Source organism: Alosa pseudoharengus, unplaced genomic scaffold, assembly GCF_046254945.1.
Source record: "Alosa pseudoharengus isolate Yale_2024_CS ecotype anadromous, Long Island Sound unplaced genomic scaffold, YU_APseudo_1.1 YU_APseudo_1.1_scf_13, whole genome shotgun sequence".
In the NCBI taxonomy this organism is placed as follows: Eukaryota; Metazoa; Chordata; class Actinopteri; order Clupeiformes; family Clupeidae; genus Alosa; species Alosa pseudoharengus.
This window is the reverse complement of record NW_027468598.1, coordinates 32618105-32638460: the sequence shown is the minus strand read 5'-3', so window position 1 is coordinate 32638460 and position 20356 is coordinate 32618105. Positions and strand designations below refer to the sequence as shown.

Genomic DNA, 20356 nt, shown 5'->3' with positions numbered 1-20356 from the left:
CAGTTTGAAACAGTGAAACAGTGAATCAGGGTTACTTGCAGCCTGGCTCCCACGCCTCTACAAAGATGAGAGACAATATTGATTTAGATGAATATTCAAACAACTAATGGCCGACTTACACCAAACAACTTTGACAAGATTTGGGAAAGATTCTTGAAAAATTAGTCTTTTAACTAATGCCCCCCATTCAAGCTTTACCTCAAAGACTACAATTTGTCAAGAATCTTTCCCAAATTGGTGTAAGGAGGCCATTAGGCTACTGTTTGTCACCTTTCTCTGAGAAAAAAAATGTTTGCACCCACATTTACATAGCTGTCGTAAACATTGCAGTTCCATGTTTTCATATTATTTTCAATACATTTTCTGTACGTGTAAATACGCTTGGTAGCTATCTGATAACTGTAAAAATTGACACCACACGGTAAATTGGAGGAGTGATCCAATAACTTATCTCTGGTACCATCACTCACATGTGATTCCTCATTGTATCTGCTGAGTGACTGCATTGGTTTGGTTTTACGTAATTAAATCATGTCTAAATGTGGCCACAGGGTGTTGGTCTACAGTTTCATTGTAAATATTCTTTAAAATGGGTGGACTTTTTTTCTCTCCTTAAGAGGCCTATTTTGCTTGTTAGCAAAAGTTTTTTAAATTGATATTAATATTTCCTTTTCATTTGCGAATGTTTTTGATATGATCTGCAATAAAAGAAATTGTATTTGTGTGCAAGTCATTTTCTGTTGAAATATGTCATTTTTCATCTAAATAAATGAACATCCTTCATTTATTTTGTTTCCTTAAACATAAACAGAAAAAGTAATTGCATAAATACAAAAAAAATACTTATGCATTGTGTATTGAATACAATATGTAGGTTACTGCATTAAACTCACTATATCCATTTTAAAATAAGCACAGATGTCTAACTGAGTAAGTCCTGTGTTGACAATGAATGGAAAAAATCTTGAACAAGATTGAAAAGTCAACTGGAGAACCCATACAATCATGTGCAACAGTACTGTAGGCCTTACAATAAGCTACAATAGTAATAACTGTATACAATACAGTAAGCTACATAAATCAAGAGTTGGGCAACACCTACAGTGAGAATAAAAGTGAATGAAAATGGCCTTCAGAAATAGGATTTGTGGGTTTCTGCCATAGAGAAGTTCGTAAAGTGAGCATGCAGTCCCTTGAGCATTGAGGGCACTTTGCCAAAACCCGTATTATAGGGTGATTTCGTAGTTTCTGCGCTGATGGGCGCGTAGTTGAGCCTGCGCAACGCAGGGGTTCTTTGCGCTACGAAGTTTCTCGGGTTGAATCATAGGAATACACTGACGACAGACTGACATTATTCGTGACTACATCGGGATTTACGCGTGAGTACAGTAAACAGAACAACTTGAACCTAAAAGTTGAATGTTTCTTTGTTCTGTGGCGATCTAACTACTGTGAATATATTCGATGTGGTACGCACATTTTGGGAAAATGTTGCTAGCTAGCTAGCGACAAAGACATCACATCATGGCTTTCGTTAGCCAGCTAATGAGTTCGATGTGCCCGTCTAATGTTCTAAAACACTGTGTTTAGCGATGGGCGGTTTGCATTCGACTGCAACCAACTCGAATGAACATCGAATTCGTGATCAATTTTGCATTTTCTACAGCGATTCGTAGCGTACTTTTTGTCTTCCAGAAGCCCAGACTTGTGATTTCCGCCTTCGACACAAATCTACGATGGCGTAGGGTCGACTCTGTTCCATCGGCTGCTTGCACGTACATCACAGCTAGCAATAGGGAACACCGACAGGACAACAAAGAACCAGGAAGCATTAGCAATTAGTAGTAATGGTTAATTTAAAGAAGAAGGCACCAATGAATCAAAAACCGCGTTGATCTAATGTTTGCGAATAACCCGTCTGTCTTTTTAAAAAGCATCACCTGCACATGGGAATATACAGTTTACTAAAGAATACCGTTTTGATGGGGAGCAATTACGCAGCTTTTCACGCATCAATCCCATAGATCAATCCACAAGATTCACGTTAACATTACGTCGTGACACCGTGGAAGTGAGACTCAAAACAGTTTCTCGTTTTGATTTTGTGAATGACCGAAGGTCATGACAGTAACGCAGACAAAAGTAGATAGGTCCAGGCGTTACATATGTGCTTGATTAATCCTGAAAGCAATGTTATGTACACATGTAATTGTTTCAAACAGTGCAACTTCCTCGAATATATCAACGTCAGTTACATGTGCAGTTAGATGTGTCGTGACGTTAAACATGTTAGTACACACAGGATATGCAATTCAAATATAATCCCATAACGTTAATCCCAATATATTGTCCATTCAGGCAATAAGATGGAACGAGACAGATGTGTAAAGTATAAACATACCAGATTGAATAACACATCAAGACTCTACAAACACAGAATTATAAAAATGCATATCATAATAAAAATAACATGAATATCATAATAAAAATGTATGCAATGCTGTATGAATTAAGGCACCCCAAGTGTTGCCATTGAACAGAGGATACTGTATGTTACTCGGCCTACAGCAGGGGTCTCCAACATTTTTTCCTCCGAGAAAATACTTTGACAAAATGGACATGTCCGAGAGCCTTTTTTCCTCCGAGAGCTACTTTGACAAAATGGACATGGCCGTGAGCTTTTATGTTGGTAGTAGCCTAGCATGCCATGTATCCACATAGCTGATCTCCACCCAAAACTGCTGAATAAGATTTGTATTCTTTTTAAAGGTTCCTTTTAACTCCTTTACCTTCTCTCTTTGTAGACTGTGAATTTTATTTCATGGAATTTTAACATGTTTCCCAAGTGACTGGGTTATCAGATGTTTGAACATCTTCCTCAAACCTTTTGGAGAGCTACTTAGAAACAGGTGGGGAGCTACTGGTAGCTCTCAAGCTACCTGTTGGAGACCCCTGATCTACAGCATTTGAATAAGTGTCAGTACAGCACAGATACAATACTTCATCTCTCTCCATTTTGGTTAGGACCCTGAGAATGTCGTGATACCTGGGGGCATGCGTTTTCCTTAGCAGTGCCAGGAGAGAGGACAACATTCCCTCTCCGTCTCCAACCATCTCTGGACCACACATCAGCAGTGTCCACCTTTAATCTGGGCACATCTAGGCACCCTCACTAATGGATTAAAGGACATTTCTTCCCCCTACATAATTTGCTGCCTGCAGCCCCTTGTCCTGCATGTCATCGTGGGGAATATGTAGTGTCAAAAAAGACATGAGCTCTGTAGAGCTTTTTAGCTGGTTTGTGAATTCACTTTATTGTAGTTTTGTTTTCTTTTCATTTCCTGATTTTGCTATTTCCCCCCGCTTGACTCAATTCAGATTACGCTGTTTTAAAAACAATGTTTTTATGCGGCCTCTCCCTGCCATGTCAAACTTTAATAAATTCATCTGAATTTGGTACAGCATATTAAGTGCCGATGCACCAGTTTATTTATTTCTTATTCTTTGATACGACCCTGGAAATTATCTGCTTGGCGCTACTGACCTGTTAAAACGATAAAGTCCGCACAACAGAAGTAGCTCCCAAGCAAATATTTAATGACGTGACGTTTTGGGGCAAGCCCTTCCTCAGACGTTAACCAGGTAACAAAACACACATACTCATATACCTGCTATTGACCTCGGTACATTTTTTTTAAATTCTCTGCCCAGGTTTTGCCCAGTGCGGCTGTCCACCGTGTGTGCTGAAGGGGACAGGCACCGGACACAATGTCAGGGTACCCCTACGTCCGCACAGGGAGAGGGGGCGCAGGAGGAGTGCGCTTCAAGAGGAGGAAGTCCCGCTTCTCCTTCGAGGAGGTGCAGCTGATGCTCAGTGAAGTCAGGCGGAACCGCCACATCCTCGTAGGTAAGAGTCTTTTCCCGACACATACGGACCCTTTGAACTGACCTTCAGGGCAAGGTCACTGCAGGAGAGCTGCATGCTCAGAGACACATTCCAAGTATTATCCTGTTGAAATTTAACTTGTCCAGCTTGTCCAGTAATTAACCTACAGCTATTGTGACGTACAGTGACTAAAGAGGTTATAAGTGGATATTATTTGAGTATAATCATATTATTACGAAACTCATAACCTTAAAATAACTCTCTTTGTCTCTCTGTGCATTCATGTGTGTGGCTCAAATTTAGCTTTTCAAATACAAATTCAGATTCATTTCAAGCGACACAAGTTTTACTCCATAGTGGTTAATGAGATATCCAACAGGTAACAATTCAGAGCAGTTATGAGTCTTTTTGATATGGGAGTTGACGTAATGTCCGATTTACTATCTCTGCCGGTCTTTATTTATCTCTTCCCATTTCTCTGTGTTAATGTTTTTTTCTCCAACTCTCTCTTTCTTCTTTTCTTTCCTTTTTTCTGTTTTCTCTCTCTCCTCCCTCAGGCAAGTTTAACCGCGGCGTGTCGTCGGACGTGAAGAAGCGCACGTGGGCCGCCATCACGGCCAGCATCAACGAGATCAGCGAGTGCCCGCGCGAGATCCTGGAGATCATCAAGAAGTGGTCGGACCTCAAGTGCGACACCAAGCGCAAAGTGGCGGCCATGCGCGCGTCGGGGGCCTCTTCGGCCCGCGTGGCGCGCGACCTCTCGCCCATCGAGGCCATGGTGCACCAGATCCTGCAGATGCCCACCCCGGGCTCCGCCGATCCGCATCCCTACGGTGCCCCGTTCGGGGAGGGCGACGACGGTGACGACGATTCCATGGGCCCTGTGATGCCCCTGCGCCAGAGAGCCACCACGTCCGGCAGGACAAGGATGCTGCTGCCCGCCCCCCCGCCCCAGCCACCTCCTCCACCGCCTCCACCCGTCACCATGGTGATGGCTGCGCCGCTCTCTGCCATGCCAACCAAGAACGATCTGGGCCTGCCCACAGACATGATGTACACACGTGAGTGCTGAGGACTAGTGCTAGTCCCTTACGGATATTACTACAGTGTCCATACCACGATTGGGTCCAAGTGCCCACCTGAATAAGTGCATAAACACTGAATATGATTTCTGCATTATGTTAACAATGTTAATTAGCATTAACATTTATCTGTCTTCTCTCTCTGCAGGGAACTCCCCACATCCTTTGACTGACTTCCAGTTTGAGTCTCCAGATATGGAAGGTAAAGCGCAGCAGTAAAAGGCTCTTCTGAATATTCTTGGACTGGAGTGTTTGGACTTGTACAGAACCCTGTGAAAGGAGAAATCCAGCAAGTTTTCACGTAGATCTCCGTTTCTCGAGGTCATAGAGTTCCGTTGGTAGTAAAAAAAAAAAATGAAAACAATGGGTTTTAGCTAGCTCGAGTTGCTACAGCCAGCAGCTAACGCTGCCAGGCAGCTACAGCACTGCACTCTGGGTATGTCTGTGAGCTACAATGCTACACTCTGGGTATGTCTGTGAGCTACAGCGCTACACTCTGGGTATGTCTGTGAGCTCCCATTTCCATGGCCCCAGAGTGAAGCGCTGTAGCTGCCTGGTAAAACCTATTGTTTCCGGAGTTTTTTTGTACTGACAGTACTCAGTGACCTCGAGAAACGGAGATCTATGTGATAACTTGCCGGGTTTCTCCTTTAACTACTAACTAATTAGAGTCATGGCTGATGTTATTGTGATGATTGCTTTTGTTATGAATCTGTTAAAATGATTTTGTCTAATACTATTACCATTAGTGTTTTTATGTAGGCTATATGACTATTTTGAACTGGTAATTTATTATGATAATTTATGTTGTTGTTATTGTTTGTGACTTTGTGGACAAAAGCGTCTGCCAAGAATCATAACCACTGTATACTGTATATTGTTTTAGTTTGGTGTAGCTTTGTAAAAGCATGGACTGTGTGTGTGTGTGTGTGTCTTGCAGATAGCCTGCTGAAGTACGATGACAGCCAGTTAGGGCGTGAGCGAGGTCCGGCCTTCTTGGACACCTCCCTTCCCGGGCCCCCCCCAGTCGACCTGGAGCGCCCCCGCCCCGACTCTGGCCACCGGGGCCTCAACGGCTCCTCGCTGGGCCCCCCCTCCACCCCCTCCGTCTCGGGCTCGTCTCCCCCTGCTGCGCCCGCGGCCTCTACCCCCCAGCCGGCCTCGACCGCGACAGCGGCGCCGTCCTCCTCCACCGTGCCGCTGCCGCAGCCGAGTAGCGGCCCCCTGCACGAGCAGCTGGCCCACAGCGCGTCGCTGAGCCTCCAGGAGCAGCAGGCGTCCACGGCCCTCATGGGCTCAATCTCGCGCTCGCTGGAGGCCATGTCCGAGTCCGTGCAGCAGCTGGTGGAGACGCAGCAGGCCTTTGTGCGCGACTCCCTGCAGCTGCAGCGCGACGCTCTCCACGTGCTGCGCGACTTCACCACCGGCGCGCTCACGCTCATGCAGGACAAGCTCAACGGACGCCCGCTCCTGCCCTGAGCTTTTCCCATCATGCACCAGGGCACCAAGGGAGGTTCCTGGGACACCCTCTTCACGTTTTTTCCTCGTCAAAAATGGTTGTGGCTGAAAAGATGCAATTGAGTGTGGAGGTTTTTTTTGTTTTTGTTTTTTTTGCCTTGTGTTATAAATGGTAAAAGAGATTTAAAAGGTACTTAACTGAGAATATTTGTTGTCATGGAAACACTGGGATAGTTCAGAGACATGAGAGTTCTTTTACTAGATCTGAATTCTTTTTTTAAATCGCCAAATTCACTCTCAAATTCTGAGATATTTTAAGTGATATTTTATTTTATTTGACTAAATCTTCCATAGATACCGTATGTCTTCATCCATCCTGTTATTTCATGTCACTGGTTGTGCTTTAGTTCACAGTCGCAAACCTCACTTAATCATGAAAGCACAGAAATATAATCATGGACATTTGAACAGAAAACCTACGGACAGTATTGATTTTAGACTGTAAACAAACAGACTGGCAGCGTGTGTACAGCGGTGTCTGTACAACAGAAAAGAGCAAATGTCGGCCACCATATTGACTATGCAGTGGAGATTTGTATATTGTGGAAAGTTTATAGGGGACGTTGGTGAGAAGATGAAAGAGTTGTGGAACAAGATGAAGGCGTATTCATGGGAGATTCAACCCCACGTACACTAGACTGCTAAAGAAAGAATTTCTCCAACTTGATTTTATTAAATCTTCTATGTCATGGACACACATATAACTATATTCTCTCTCCCTTTATGGTGCATATGTTGGCAGCCAGTTGCTCCAAACATAAAAGGTAGAAATGTAGCGATGTGTACATGCACTGTACTGAGATCAGTCTGTAAGCCCTTCAGGAATCCTGCTAGATAACTTTATTTAAATACTGTGGATCACCTGACACATAAGCTTTAGTGGTGTAAACTTGAGACTTGATATAGACTTGGCTGCGGTTGGATAGTCAAGAAAAATATATCCTGTGACCTTGCCTGTCCACTTTTCCTTAACCTCGATGGAAACCATGAGGTCACCGGCAGATGTGAAGGACAATTCATCAAGACAGCCCCAGTGCAAAGAGAATCCGGTCCCACTTCCACTAAGCTATGTCATTGTGTGGCGGATGTTATTGACTTGGGTCTTTAAGTGTTGTTGTTGCAATGAATTGTGGGATGATGTTATCGTTTCCTTTTGTAAAGGATGGTCCAGTGAACCCTATGGCTAAAGGAGATAAGAAAGGCACTCCCTGTCTTTAGCATTTGGAGTATTTGACCAGCTCTTACAATGGCTGCCACTGAGATACCTCAGGGTAATTTCACTCCATTCGAAACCTTTTTTTTAGCAAAAAAGGCTCTCCAACCGCAGCCAATGTCAGACAGCCAACACATGTAACCCTTCGTGGCAGACTGCTGATTGGCTGCTGTTTCCAGTCAGTGTGCTGTTTCCTCATACATCACTTTCTGTTCCTCCAGGGTAACAGCAGCAGGTGGATGGTTCTCTGCATTGCCTCCCAGGTGATGTGTGGCTGTGTCTGTTTGCAGCCTCATGTACAGTTAATAAGATGACCAATTTAGTCGAATTTAAGTTAAGTGTTGTTTGAATCGGGAGTGCTGTACCTGAAACCTGTTCCTTTCCTTATTTATCGCAACTTATGGAATTCCAAGCATCAGATGATTTATTTGTATGTTTTTATTTTGATCAACTTGAACTAACATCCTTTCCATTTTATTTCTAACAGGACTATTGTCATACTTGTATTAACAGAAAATGCTATTGCAATGACAACTTTGTGACTTCAGTTAAGGGGGGGGTGAAAATAAATGCCTTTCCACCAAACAAGCGCCCTGTACTGATGAACCTCTAGATCTTTTCTATGCCCTATTGCTGCTCTACATTCCCTGTGCAGTGTCACTGAAAATATTCATATTTTACTGAATATAGAATCTGTATGTCAAATGTATATGAATATAATTTATTACATTTACTCATCATTAACAAATGCAACTGCACTGTTTCCTATTAAATAGGAGCTTTGGTTTAGACCTGTGGTCACTGTTTCCTATTAAATAGGAGCTTTGGTTTAGACCTGTGGTCACTGTTTCCTATTAAATAGGAGCTTTGGTTTAGATAGGAGCTTTGGTTTAGACCTGTGGTCACTGTTCCCTATTAAATGGGAGCTTTGGTTTAGATAGGAGCTTTGGTTTAGACCTGTGGTCACTGTTTCCTATTAAATAGGAGCTTTGGTTTAGATAGGAGCTTTGGTTTAGACCTGTGGTCACTGTTCCCTATTAAATGGGAGCTTTGGTTTAGATAGGAGCTTTGGTTTAGACCTGTGGTCACTGTTTCCTATTAAATAGGAACTTTGGTTTAGACCTGTGGTCACTGGAGGTCTTTAGTGTATACATACACTCCTCCAGATGGCACAGAGCTGGACTTTGTTTATTGTCCTGCAACTGAAACTCAAGGACTTAGTGTTAAGACCTTGTTCAGTTGAGTCAGGCAAAGTAGGTGGCCCAGTGTGTTCTGACAGTGTTAATTCACCCAGGGTCCCTGAAGACTCTTTCCCTCTTTAATGTCCAAACAGCAGAAGCAGCCGTGTTCCTGTGGAATAATCAGATTTACTAACACAGCATTGCTTAGCCTTTTCCAAACAGCACAAAGGGCTGCAGAGCTGTTTTCAGACGCCCTTGGCCAACAGTGGAGAGAGAGAAAAGTCATATCCACTTGGTACATTCTTAGCTTGTGTACCCGTGACCAAAATGGCGTCACCATAACCGCCATCAATCATAGCATGTAAAGTATATTTTGGAGCACAAATTTCCACTGAAGTTGCAATGATTCTAAAAGGCACTTTGATATGAAATACATGTTTTGTACGAATGTCAGTGTGAAATCAATGAATTACCTCCATCAAGAAGGTTATGTTTTCAGTAGATTTCATTTCAGTTTGTCTGTAAGGAAGGTAACACTAAAACTACTTGCCTTATTTTCATTAAACCTGTGGGGAAGCTGCAGCGTTAAATATGGGACCGGACCTTATCACAGGCCAGATCCATGAATTTAGTTCCACCTCAGCATTGGGAGGCACTTGCATTTGGCCTTAGCAGAGGTTTGAAGTGCCGTTATAGTTTGGAGTAATTTGAAGTGGTCTAACACAAGTTAAGCGGTCAGGTGCAATAAGAACCATTATTGCCACTGTTGTATGTTTTAATTACTTTGTCAAGTTAATTTGTTTCAAAGTTAACTAACCTGTGGATGTTCATCTGATCAAAATGGTTTCGGAATCTTTTCTGACAGAAAACACTTGTGGTCTCTGGCCTGAGTACTGCATCTCATTTATTTCATCCATTCACGGGTCATCCATTCAGTCAAAGGGCATGTGTCTGTCTGTGTCTGTATGTGTCGATATTCTGAATGCAAATATGAATTTGCAATTAAAACTATTTCCCCGTTGGTTGTTTTTGAAATTCCAATCTCTTCCAAATGTCCAATCGATAAACTAGCCAATGGATCACATTCCCTGTGTGAGAGACCACTTCACTATGGAGTTGTATCTTCCCTCAGACAGCCCTCAGTCATCGTACCTGCAGGCGTCAGAGCAACCCTGTGCCTTTAAGAAACAGGTAACGTCCACTTTTGTAATCTGATCAGTGCTTTTGAATAAATGATGGGACCTGCTTCTGGGCTGACCATTCCCAGAGCTCCCTGTCCGACTCCACACCTCAGCAACTGACAAGCACAACAACACACAAGCCCTCAGACAGAAGAGAGCCACTGCAGGAGACCTCGGAGAGCCCTGGACTTTATGATGACTCCAGAGTAGTAAGTGCAACACGGGTGTCTTTTTAAAGTCCACTTCCTGTGTCAAGTGTCAGTGGATGTGGGGGAAAGCTTAGCGCATCGTGCTGCTCTTTGATAGCTGACACTGTCGATGAGACTTTGTTCCATTCCTTTCTCTTGAAAACTCAGAAAACCAAGGTTCTGTAATGTAAGGCCAAGTTGTCTTTTCTCTCTTTGTGGGATACTTAATGTCATCTGGTATTTGTGTGATAGAATGAATCCTGACATGTTGTGTGAGCTATGGGGAAGGCCTCGACTCTGGTAATATGATCTGATGGTATGCTTGCCTTGAGACACTGCTGTTTTGTTTTCAGCAGACAAACACTTCTGGTGTGTGATGGTGAAACCAATAACTATCAGTGGTACCAATATATCCATATCTGTATCACCTGCCTACCTTATGTGTATAATTTGTGTGCATTGAATGGCTTAATTCTCTCTCTCTCTCTCTTTCTTGCATGCATGTGTGTATGTATTTGAATGAATTCTGTCATTGTTTCCTTGTCAACTTTCAAATGTATTGTTGGTTGTGTCTTCTTTGTCTCACAGTGATTACCTGTTCAAGCTGCTTCTCATAGGAGACTCAGGAGTTGGCAAGTCATGTCTTCTTCTGCGGTTTGCGGTAGGCATATTTCCCACTCTCTGCTTACATTGGCCTGTACTGTATTCAGAGGATGTTTGAGGAACCCAATGAGTTTTGTACAGGCTTATGAAATAGGCTAGAGGTGTATTTTTAAATGCATCAATAACGCAGATTCTTAATTTGAAAACATTTTAGGAAGTCAAATGATCTAGCCCTGATCTAATCCTAACCTCGCCCTGATCTAGCCCTGACCTAATCCTAACCTAGCCCTGATCTAGTCCTGACCTAATCCTAACCTAGCCCTGATCTAGTCCTGACCTAGTCCTGACCTAATCCTAACCTAGCCCTGACCTAGTCCTGACCTAGCCCTGATCTAGCCCTGATCTAGTCCTGACCTTGCCCTGATCTAGTCCTGACCTAACCCTGATCTAGCCCTGACCTTGCCCTGATCTAGTCTGGACCTTGAATTGATCAGATCGAACTAGTCCTGTACTGGTGCAGATCTGGACCAGAGTCTGCTGATACTGTGTCTCTGTCTAACTCAATTCAATATGCTGCCCACACAGGATGACACCTACACAGAGAGCTACATCAGCACCATCGGGGTCGACTTCAAGATCAGAACCATCGAGATGGATGGCAAGACAGTCAAGCTACAGATTGTGAGTAGCTAGGCTACAGATGATGGGAGTAGCTAGGCTACAGGTGATGGGAGTAGCTAGGCTACAGATTGTGAGTAGCTAGGCTACAGATGATGGGAGTAGCTAGGCTACCGATTGTGAGTAGCTAGGCTACAGATGATGGGAGTAGCTAGGCTACAGATTGTGAGTAGCTAGGCTACAGGTGATGGGAGTAGCTAGGCTACAGATTGTGAGTAGCTAGGCTACAGATGATGTGAGTAGACAAATGGATCATTTTCTTGTTTTTCCCTGGAAAAAAAAGGAACACTTGTTCTCACTTCAAGCTGTAAATATGATCAAGTCCTGAGCCGGAGGTTACAAGTAGCATTTTTGTTTGGATTTAGTTAAGGGTTAACTACTTTGAGCTTTTGTAGTACTCATTTGAACTGCTTAACTATACAACACTGAATCACAATACCTTTCAGTAATTTTGTAAGGAGAGACATAATCCTCGGGGCGTCTTGTGGTGTCTTGCAAATGTAAATACTGCCAATGCATTGTATCTTCAGGAGGTCAGCTATTCTCTGCAAACTCTCCTGCATAACTAACTTAACTGTGTTTGATGGTACACATTAACTGGGCCTGAGGCCAACCCAAAGCTTAGCCTCTGCCTCCCTCTGTGCCTGTTAGTGGGACACAGCCGGGCAGGAACGATTCCGCACCATCACCTCCAGCTACTACAGAGGGGCACACGGGATCATCATCGTATACGATGTTACTGACCAGGTACACAGACAGTGCTGTTTCCTCCCACTGACTAATCTGGGGATTGTGTTCCAAGTGTGGTTTGATGACAGACCTGGTTGAGTTAAAGTAAGCTGTAAACCAAAGAACAGCTGTGGCTTTGAGAAAAAAGATACAGGGCAAAGAAAAAAGAATTTGCAGAGGCACTCTGAGATTGAAAAAGTATAAAAAGGCTTTTTATACTTTTTCAACCTCAGAGTGCCTCTGCAAATTCTTTTTTCTTTTTTCTTTGGATTCTCACTTCACCCATCGCAGAGGAATTATCTGAAGTCTCCTGAGCGCCCTAAGCCCCTTTGTTTCTTCAAAGATACAGGGCACTTCTGTAGGTAGACCGATTGCTCTGAGTCAACTCATCCAGGCCTGTCACGACACCACATTGGAGTATTGTTTCCTTGTGTGGCTGGGTCTCCTACCCAGCCTATTCAATGAGAAATGATCCAACTCATTTTGGCACGGCACATGTTGAATGAAAACATCAGACAGTGGTTTCATCATGCCGTCTTGGTTGCAACAGGAGTCTTTCAACAATGTGAAACAGTGGTTGGAGGAGATTGACCGCTACGCCTGTGAAAACGTCTCCAAGCTGCTGGTGGGCAACAAATGCGACCTGGTCTCCAGAAAGGTGGTGGATTTCAGCAGTGCAAAGGTGTTTGGAATGAGCTCACACAACACTAAAAACAAGTTGAGGGAAAACAGATTTAATTTCACTTGATCATTTGCTCATTTGTTTAATTTGTATCAGCCAACAATTATTGTATTAGGCTAAACCTTGTCCTCTTGTGGTAGCCATGGTTGCTGCTACCCCCCTACAGCATTGTACTTGCAGCGCATGAACTCAAAACATCTTATTTCTTGCTCCAATGGTTTCAGGAATTCGCCACATCACTCAAAATCCAGATTCTAGAAACCAGCGCCAAGAATGCCAGCAATGTGGAGAAGGCCTTCCTCACCATGGCTTCTGAGATCCAGAAAAGGGTTGGCAGTGAGAGTGTACAGAATGAGACTGTGAAGATGGGCTCGAAAATCAACAGTGCCCCCCTCTGGCCTGGTGGAGAAAAGCAAGCAGAAGAGGCCAACTCTTGTTGTTGATGGAGATCCACAAAGTCAATCCATTTACTTTGGCTTTTGGTAGGAGTGAGAGAGGAACTGTCTGTGTGACCATTTTGAAAGTAGTTTGTATTCTTCTGATGTTTTATTCAAGTGAACAATCCATCCACCCGTGAGTACTTGTGCACATTGTTAGGCAATACATCATAATGCAATTTAAAAGACTGATATAGTTGTATCATTGTAGAAAAGGCAGTTGCAGTGCTCAAGTTGTCTTCTTTCGTCAGAATTCATTTTTATTGAATATTAATAATTCAGTACAATGACACATGTTGAAGAAATACAAGGCTTAAGTGACATCACCAGTCCATGTCTTCCACAGGAATTGGGTCATTAAAATTGTAAAGTTATAGTCCCCATTATTCTCTTTGCAGTGAAGTTTAATACAGATTTTTATAAGATGTCACAAAAGACTGATTAAAAAAGGAAGGGGTGTCTGTCTGCAGTTCATATGCTATTCTTAGGACAGTGGCAGATACTTCAAGCTGTCTTTTGCTCTTCTGATTTTGCTATACGTTGCAACAAAACAATTTGTGATACAAGTGAATGAAAGGCTATTATAAAATGCACTAATTAAAAGTACTCAGAGATTAAACAATAGAGATGTATAGTGGTTGAATTTTTTCTTTTGTGACTCCATGAAATGCACATCTCCTGACTGTAGCACCCTCAGTGAATACGTTTGAAATGTTTACTTATTTAAATATGCTTTTTTCTTTAGTTGTTTGCCATGCAGTGTTGTGAATGTTCACATACGCCTAGGACAGTGAGCATACAGTCACTGTTCCATGCAAGCAAATGTGCTTGCTGTACGCCAGGGTATGTTAGATCATACCAATGAACAGATAGAGCAGTCTAGCTGTACCTATGTGTGTCCAATTTATGAAACAGTGCTCTCTGGTGGGCTGCTAGAAAATGACATATAATGTGTGGGTTTGAATAACGAGATGAGTTATTATGAGTATAATGGGTGTACATTTCTTCATGACAGTAGAATTCCAGCCCTAGTTTCATTATTCATTCAATACCCATGAATTATTCATTCAATACCCATGAAAACCCATTCAATACCCACCTCTTACGTTTGGTATATGTCTACTGAGAAGTGTCTTCCTCAAAGGAGATGTCTCTCAGCCTCTCAGTCTTGCTTATAATTCTCACTCGTGTCAACAGTCTCTCCAAACTCTTCCTCTCCTCGTCGTTCTGACTCACTCCTTTTCCCTTTATCACTTCCCTGTTCAAAGTACCACTAAAATGGTTTTTAACAAACACAAGCTTACAGATAGTTCTATCAGTCATTCAAGTTCACGCAAGTAACATGCTGGCAAATGCCCTCTCATAAATTGCATGTGAAGTGTTATGTTGACTAGTACTAGTGTATTTATGTTTGGTACAACCATACACCTATGATGTCACAGTCGCTGTTGCTTGTTCTCTCAGAATTATTGCATGCCATTTAAACTGGCCCCTAAAATGTGAAGCTTTTGAAAATGTAGTCAGGCCTATGCAACACTGAAATATTCAAAAAGCTTTCTCATATGAATGAAGAACATCTATAATATTTATATAAAAACAATCATTCTTTCACAATAGTTCACCCAAGAAAGGTTTTGTAAGAAATAGTTATTAACAAACATTATGTCAGAACTGATCGACATTACATATAAATGAGTGCTTACTCCAAAACATGTTCACATTCAGTCAAACTGGCCCAAAACTAATGTTTAAATCTTCACTTGTACCACACAGCTTACACAGCCAAGTTATGCACTAAAATAGTGTTTGTGTATGATGCCTGAAATTACACAGCAAAAATCATGTTATTACTAAAGATTAACTACAATTTCACCAAGAAGTAGCTAAGAAGTGAACGAAGGGATGCCAAATAATACCTGCTATCCAGGTCAATATGCAATATAAATTAATGTTGAGCTGAAAATTATTTAAAATTGGTTGGAGCTATGTACTGTATTTCCATCCAGTGTGGAATTTGGTTTCTGTGCACTGTTTATGGCTCCAGATACAAATGGTTAGTGATTGTTTCAGATGTTGTTTCTCTTTCTTGTGTGTCCCCAAAATGTGTTTCTTCAAAGATGTTATATAACAATATGAAACATACATATTGACTAAAACATCATGCCCTTTGGGAGGAGCGAGGTCCTGATAGGTCTATCCTGGTATGGTGAACTAGTAGATGGACAGCATTTTGAATATGTTGCACTTTTTTTTCTCCCCCGAGTATTTAGAGTGCTTTACAAAGTAATGCCTCACTTTCACCTGTTCACTCACACAGTCATACACAGAGGAATCATAGGCTGCCATGCGAGGAGTTTGTTGTGTTTTGAGCATCCTGACTTGTAGAATTGTATATTGACCAAAACACCTTCCACTCAGAGAGTAGAGAGGGTAGATAGCATGATGGGCTTGTCCTGACTCATAGCCAGGACTTTTTGGTCCGGCCCAGCTTGGCCACGTTGGCCAATTTGACCCTCATGCGCTCCCTATCCTCCGGGCTCCGCTTGGACGTGCACTCCACCGTGGAGTCCGTCTCGAATGAGATGGCCGGCGCGTGGGCGAGCAGCCCGCCTCCGCCTCCGCCACCCCCGCCCCCACCACCCCCGACCTTCTCCTGGGCGTCGGGCCCCGGGCTCTGCAGAATGAGGTGTCCGCGCAGCGAGTGCTTGAGCTGCAGCAGCAGGGGGTTGTGGTCAGCGTAGAGGCTGATGCGCTCCGCGGGGCCCCTCTCAGGCCGGCAGCACGTGGAGCAGGCGGAGCAGAGCACGCGGAAGATGTAGACCCAGCCCAGGTAGTGCAGCTCCACGATGTTGAGCAGGAAGCAGCCCAGGCTGATGCTGAACATGAAGTTGAGGAAGATGGTCTTCTCGGTGGCGCGCGACACGAAGCAATCGGTGCGCGTCGGGCACGGGTAGGTCTCACAGCGGAACAGGTGCGGCACCTCGAAGCCGAACAGGTAGTACTGGCCCACCAGGAAAGTGATCTCCATGATCGAGCGCAGTACCACGTGGACGATGTATGTGAGCAGGACCTGGCTGGACAGCTGTGTGGGGTCCTTCCCCACCTCCCTGTAGTCCTCATCCAGCAGGCTCTGCTCCGCACACTCATCCTCCTGGGGCGGGCCCCACTCTTCCTCGTAGTGTTGACCCCCCTGGCCCCTCTCCACCTGGCCCAGGTAGTCCCCGACCGGCCGCTTGCTCTGCACGTGCACCGTCTCCAGTTCCAGCTTGTCGTCCTTGGCGATCTTGTGCAGCACGTAGACGATGTAGAAGATGGACGGCGTGGAGACGAGGACGATCTGGAAGACCCAGAAGCGCAGGTGCGAGACCGGGGCGAAGGTGTCGTAGCAGACGTTGTTGCAACCGGGCTGCAGCGTGTTGCAGGTGAACTTCGACTGCTCGTCGCTGTAGACGGCGTCGCCCACCAGCGTCACCAGCAGGATTCGGAAGATCAGCAGCATGGTCAGCCAGATCTTGCCGATGACCGTGGAGTGATTCTGCACTTCTGTGAGGAAGCGCCCGAGAATAGACCAGTCTCCCATCACTCAACCTGAGGGACCACTGCCGCTGACCACCAAACACCTGGAGAGTGCAGCACTACAGTCAGGCAAAGAGGGGAATATACCGTTTTTAAAAAAAAAATCAACAAAAACAATCAAGAACATTTAATTAAAGACAAAATGGCAACAGGATTAACCGTTACCCAGGCTGCCGCAGATGTAGCATGACTAAAACTATAGGCTAGAACATCTGTTCCTTCTCTATCCTATATTGTGGCTCCTTATCATTTTAGGAGGGGGCAAAGGTAAACATCATCAAGAATCAGTCCCAAAAAACTATTTTAGAGATGCGACTCTTAAACATGTTTACCAATGGGTGTTGAAAAAGAAATTAAACTGTATACATCATAGGGTTGATTAATCTGGAGAGAAAGTATGCACTTTCTCTATATGCAGTTTTCACTGTATGTCAATAACATGACACCAGTTTAGAACTTGGTTTGATTTACATTTAATATGACTTTCATATAGACAGGTTTAAGTATGGTGATGATGAGACTCAAAGCTTAAATGCTCCACCATCCATTTTGTTTCAGGCTGCATTTTAAATGGTTGGCATCTCAAAACCCAAAGGGCATGTTAGGCATCGCAGCTCATGGCACGGCCCAAATCTAAATGGATGTAAATGGGACACTCACCTTTGGAGAAAAAAACTCTTTTTTTTAATCCAAATCCTGTAAAGTGCACAAACATCCCACCTGCATGACTACATATGAAGTGTTTGCTGTTTGTCCGACGGAGAGGGCTCCATTGAGGCTTGCGCGGTAGAATGGGCTGACAGCACATATTCAGTACCTCTATCCGAAACCCTCATTGTACTGTATGTGGACAAAGGGTGCCAATACACAGTGTAACAAAAATTCAAAGGCACAATGGGATTCTGAACCTCCGTGAGCTCAAAAGAACCTGCTGGAAAGATGGAGAACGGCACTATACGGTGAAAAGAGTTTTTTTCTCCCCAAACTTTTTACCAGCTTTAAATTATGGTATCTTCAAATCTCATTGAGTCAAATGTCCACACAACCCATAGCTGTCCATTCTTGGTCAAGCCAGTCGTGATATGTCTGTCGTAAGTGGGTATTTCACACAGGCCTAAAGTAAACATCACTACATCGGTGTGAAATCTGTTGGTCCAAACACGGCTCACGACTATACAAACAGAGCGCCACCTCTCCTCCTGACGGTGTGGCAGCAGTCACATAGCGGCCCAAAACGTCCAAAGAGAAAAGCAGCAAAAATGGAGCGTGTGTGTGTGTGTGTGTGTGTGTGTGTGTGTGTGTATGTGTGTGTGTGTGTTCTTGTGCGCTTCTTCTAGAGCATGAGTGTGTGAGCTGAAAAAGAAAACCAAACCCAATGGACCATGCAGGTCCGGTCCAGTGTTGGTGACCAGGGAGAGAAGATCGGGTGGAATGTGAGCAGCTCGAGGCTGAAGTCACAATGACCAAGCGGCCAGTCTACATGTGCCAATGGCTCTGCAGTGAGTCAGAGAGGCTGTGTGATTCCAACCCCATCTGCCTTCTGCGACTTCCGTTTACGTGCTTGCCACAGCGCGCTGCCCACAGACCCTGGTCTGTGAGGCCGTTGCTGCAGTGGAAGACTGCAGGACTATATGACTTGGTGAAGATCGCTTTGTGTTATAGCATGCGAAAGGGCTGGATTGGGTAACATTGCAACACTGAAGGCCAGTGACGGGAAGTGAGCGGACACTTGACCTGATAGGTACATGGATGATCATTTCCGAACCATGCGGTTATGGAGAAGGCCCAAGTTGAGGCTTTAGGGTCAGTTATTGTCATATTGCAGACTGGCTTCCTGTCTGGGTTCACCCAATTGACAGTTCCACAAAATATATTGCTCCAATCACTCTGCCCACAGTCCAGAAACCCTAATCGTATTGCTTATCATTCTTTCTTATCTCTCTGTTTATTTTGCTCTCTTCTACTGCTCCGTTGATTAATAATGCTGCTGGTTAATGATCATTCCTCTGACTAGGCCTTAATACTGGAGGATCCGTTGTGGCATATCGACTACATTTTCACATATGAAATATGAATACAATTATATTGTTGTTGATTTACTAAAACATATAACAACTATAATTGACAGAGAGTTTTTGTCTAATTGATTTAACCCCCCCCCCCCCGCTCCACGCCGCCGCGCCCCCTCCAACTGCTGACAAGTACCTACACCAAATTGCAAGAACAGTCAGTGCATGTGCAATAGGTCTGCAGGCACATAACAGTGCTTACACAAAACAGTGACTATAAAAAAAAATCAACAACTCAGCTGACACAAAGTGCATTGCATGGGTATAGTCTGGGTATATGGCTGTTTCTAAAACTTGCACACTTCAGATACTTACTTTAAGTATATAGTGCAGATATTTGGACAATTCTAACCATCGAAAAGTGGGCACAACGCAAGTAAGCGCTCACACTAGCAGTATAGGCTACTGCCCGAAGTATGGTTTGAGACACAGCCTATGTTCATATCAACCAAACAATTTTGCCCCCTGCTGTTGAGCTTGCTACATTACCTCACATGCAAAGTATGAAACACTGTCCAAATACCCATTAGGCCTACTGTGTGAAAGTTCAAACTCCAGCAAAACCGAAAAATCGTAGGTTATGCTATGGCACGACAAAGATAATGCTCACTTGTTGTTCCAATGAAATTTAATTCACAGATAATTTCTTGACATTATCTTGAAGTTATCAATTAAATCTCAACTGAAGAAATCTCTCTTCTAGCATAACCAATTAATTTAGGAAAAAACAACAGCCAACATTTATAATTATGAATTTTTATCATTTCCATACAACACCTTCCAAAATATGCAACATTTTACGCACGAGCCAAAGGAATTGTATTGCAAATTTGGAAATATGTTCGACTCGAATGTGTAGGTTAATTAATTATTAATCGAAAGAAAATATTTTGAATAACCTATTTTTGTGACATCTTGTTACAAAAATAATAACAAGTTAATAAATTAACTATACACTAATATTCAAGTCAGTTAATTGTAAAACGAAGCTTTACAAGTATAATATTGCCTGCTCTCTGTGCATTAATTAATTTCGAATTATTTTTATTAACTCCATGCCATTTTTTGATAGCCCTCTCAAGGGTTTGTGAAATATGTATTAATGGGGGTTATTACATCTCAAAATGGATGTTCTTGGGCATTCGACAGTGGTATTAACATTATACTCATTCTTGGCTAAAAACAACCAGACAATGATCATTTTTGAATTACCATACTAAAATACGTCGTTTTTGTATGACAAGGTGCGAAAAATAGAACAACCATATCTCACCAAATCTCAGATAAAATGGTTTGGCCCTAAGGGTTACAGGAAGTTGTAGCAGCTGCCATG

At 43.4% G+C, this 20356-nt stretch overlaps 3 protein-coding genes across 3 annotated transcripts; 2 read left to right on the top strand and 1 right to left on the bottom strand.

The window, feature by feature from the left end:
- Positions 1 to 1251: 1251 nt before the first annotated feature.
- LOC143122068 (uncharacterized) lies at positions 1252 to 8288 on the top strand. The gene is made up of 5 exons (XM_076282863.1): positions 1252 to 1379; positions 3712 to 3907; positions 4444 to 4947; positions 5117 to 5170; positions 5909 to 8288. The coding sequence occupies exons 2-5, from the start codon at positions 3769 to 3771 to the stop codon at positions 6445 to 6447; spliced, it is 1236 nt and encodes a 411-aa protein (XP_076138978.1). The 5' UTR covers positions 1252 to 1379; positions 3712 to 3768; the 3' UTR covers positions 6448 to 8288.
- Positions 8289 to 10128: 1840 nt separating this feature from the next.
- Positions 10129 to 13985, top strand: LOC143122069 (ras-related protein ORAB-1). The gene is made up of 6 exons (XM_076282864.1): positions 10129 to 10270; positions 10838 to 10910; positions 11438 to 11533; positions 12182 to 12277; positions 12810 to 12941; positions 13166 to 13985. The coding sequence occupies exons 1-6, from the start codon at positions 10254 to 10256 to the stop codon at positions 13382 to 13384; spliced, it is 633 nt and encodes a 210-aa protein (XP_076138979.1). The 5' UTR covers positions 10129 to 10253; the 3' UTR covers positions 13385 to 13985.
- Positions 13986 to 15836: 1851 nt separating this feature from the next.
- Positions 15837 to 16958, bottom strand: LOC143121257 (gap junction delta-2 protein). The gene has a single exon (XM_076281628.1). The coding sequence runs from the start codon at positions 16956 to 16958 to the stop codon at positions 15837 to 15839; it is 1122 nt and encodes a 373-aa protein (XP_076137743.1).
- Between the last annotated feature and the right edge of the window lie 3398 nt (positions 16959 to 20356).

Bases quoted from the DNA above. Each gene is read 5' to 3' on its own strand.
- LOC143122068 (XM_076282863.1), top strand. From the start codon at position 3,769: ATGTCAGGGTACCCCTACGTCCGCACAGGGAGAGGGGGCGCAGGAGGA. The intron at 3,908-4,443 runs GTAAGAGTCTTT...CTCCTCCCTCAG, and splicing joins GAACCGCCACATCCTCGTAG to GCAAGTTTAACCGCGGCGTG. The intron at 4,948-5,116 runs GTGAGTGCTGAG...CTCTCTCTGCAG, and splicing joins CACAGACATGATGTACACAC to GGAACTCCCCACATCCTTTG.
- LOC143121257 (XM_076281628.1), bottom strand. From the start codon at position 16,958: ATGGGAGACTGGTCTATTCTCGGGCGCTTCCTCACAGAAGTGCAGAAT.
- LOC143122069 (XM_076282864.1), top strand. The intron at 10,911-11,437 runs GTAGGCATATTT...CTGCCCACACAG, and splicing joins GTCTTCTTCTGCGGTTTGCG to GATGACACCTACACAGAGAG. The intron at 12,278-12,809 runs GTACACAGACAG...TGGTTGCAACAG, and splicing joins TATACGATGTTACTGACCAG to GAGTCTTTCAACAATGTGAA.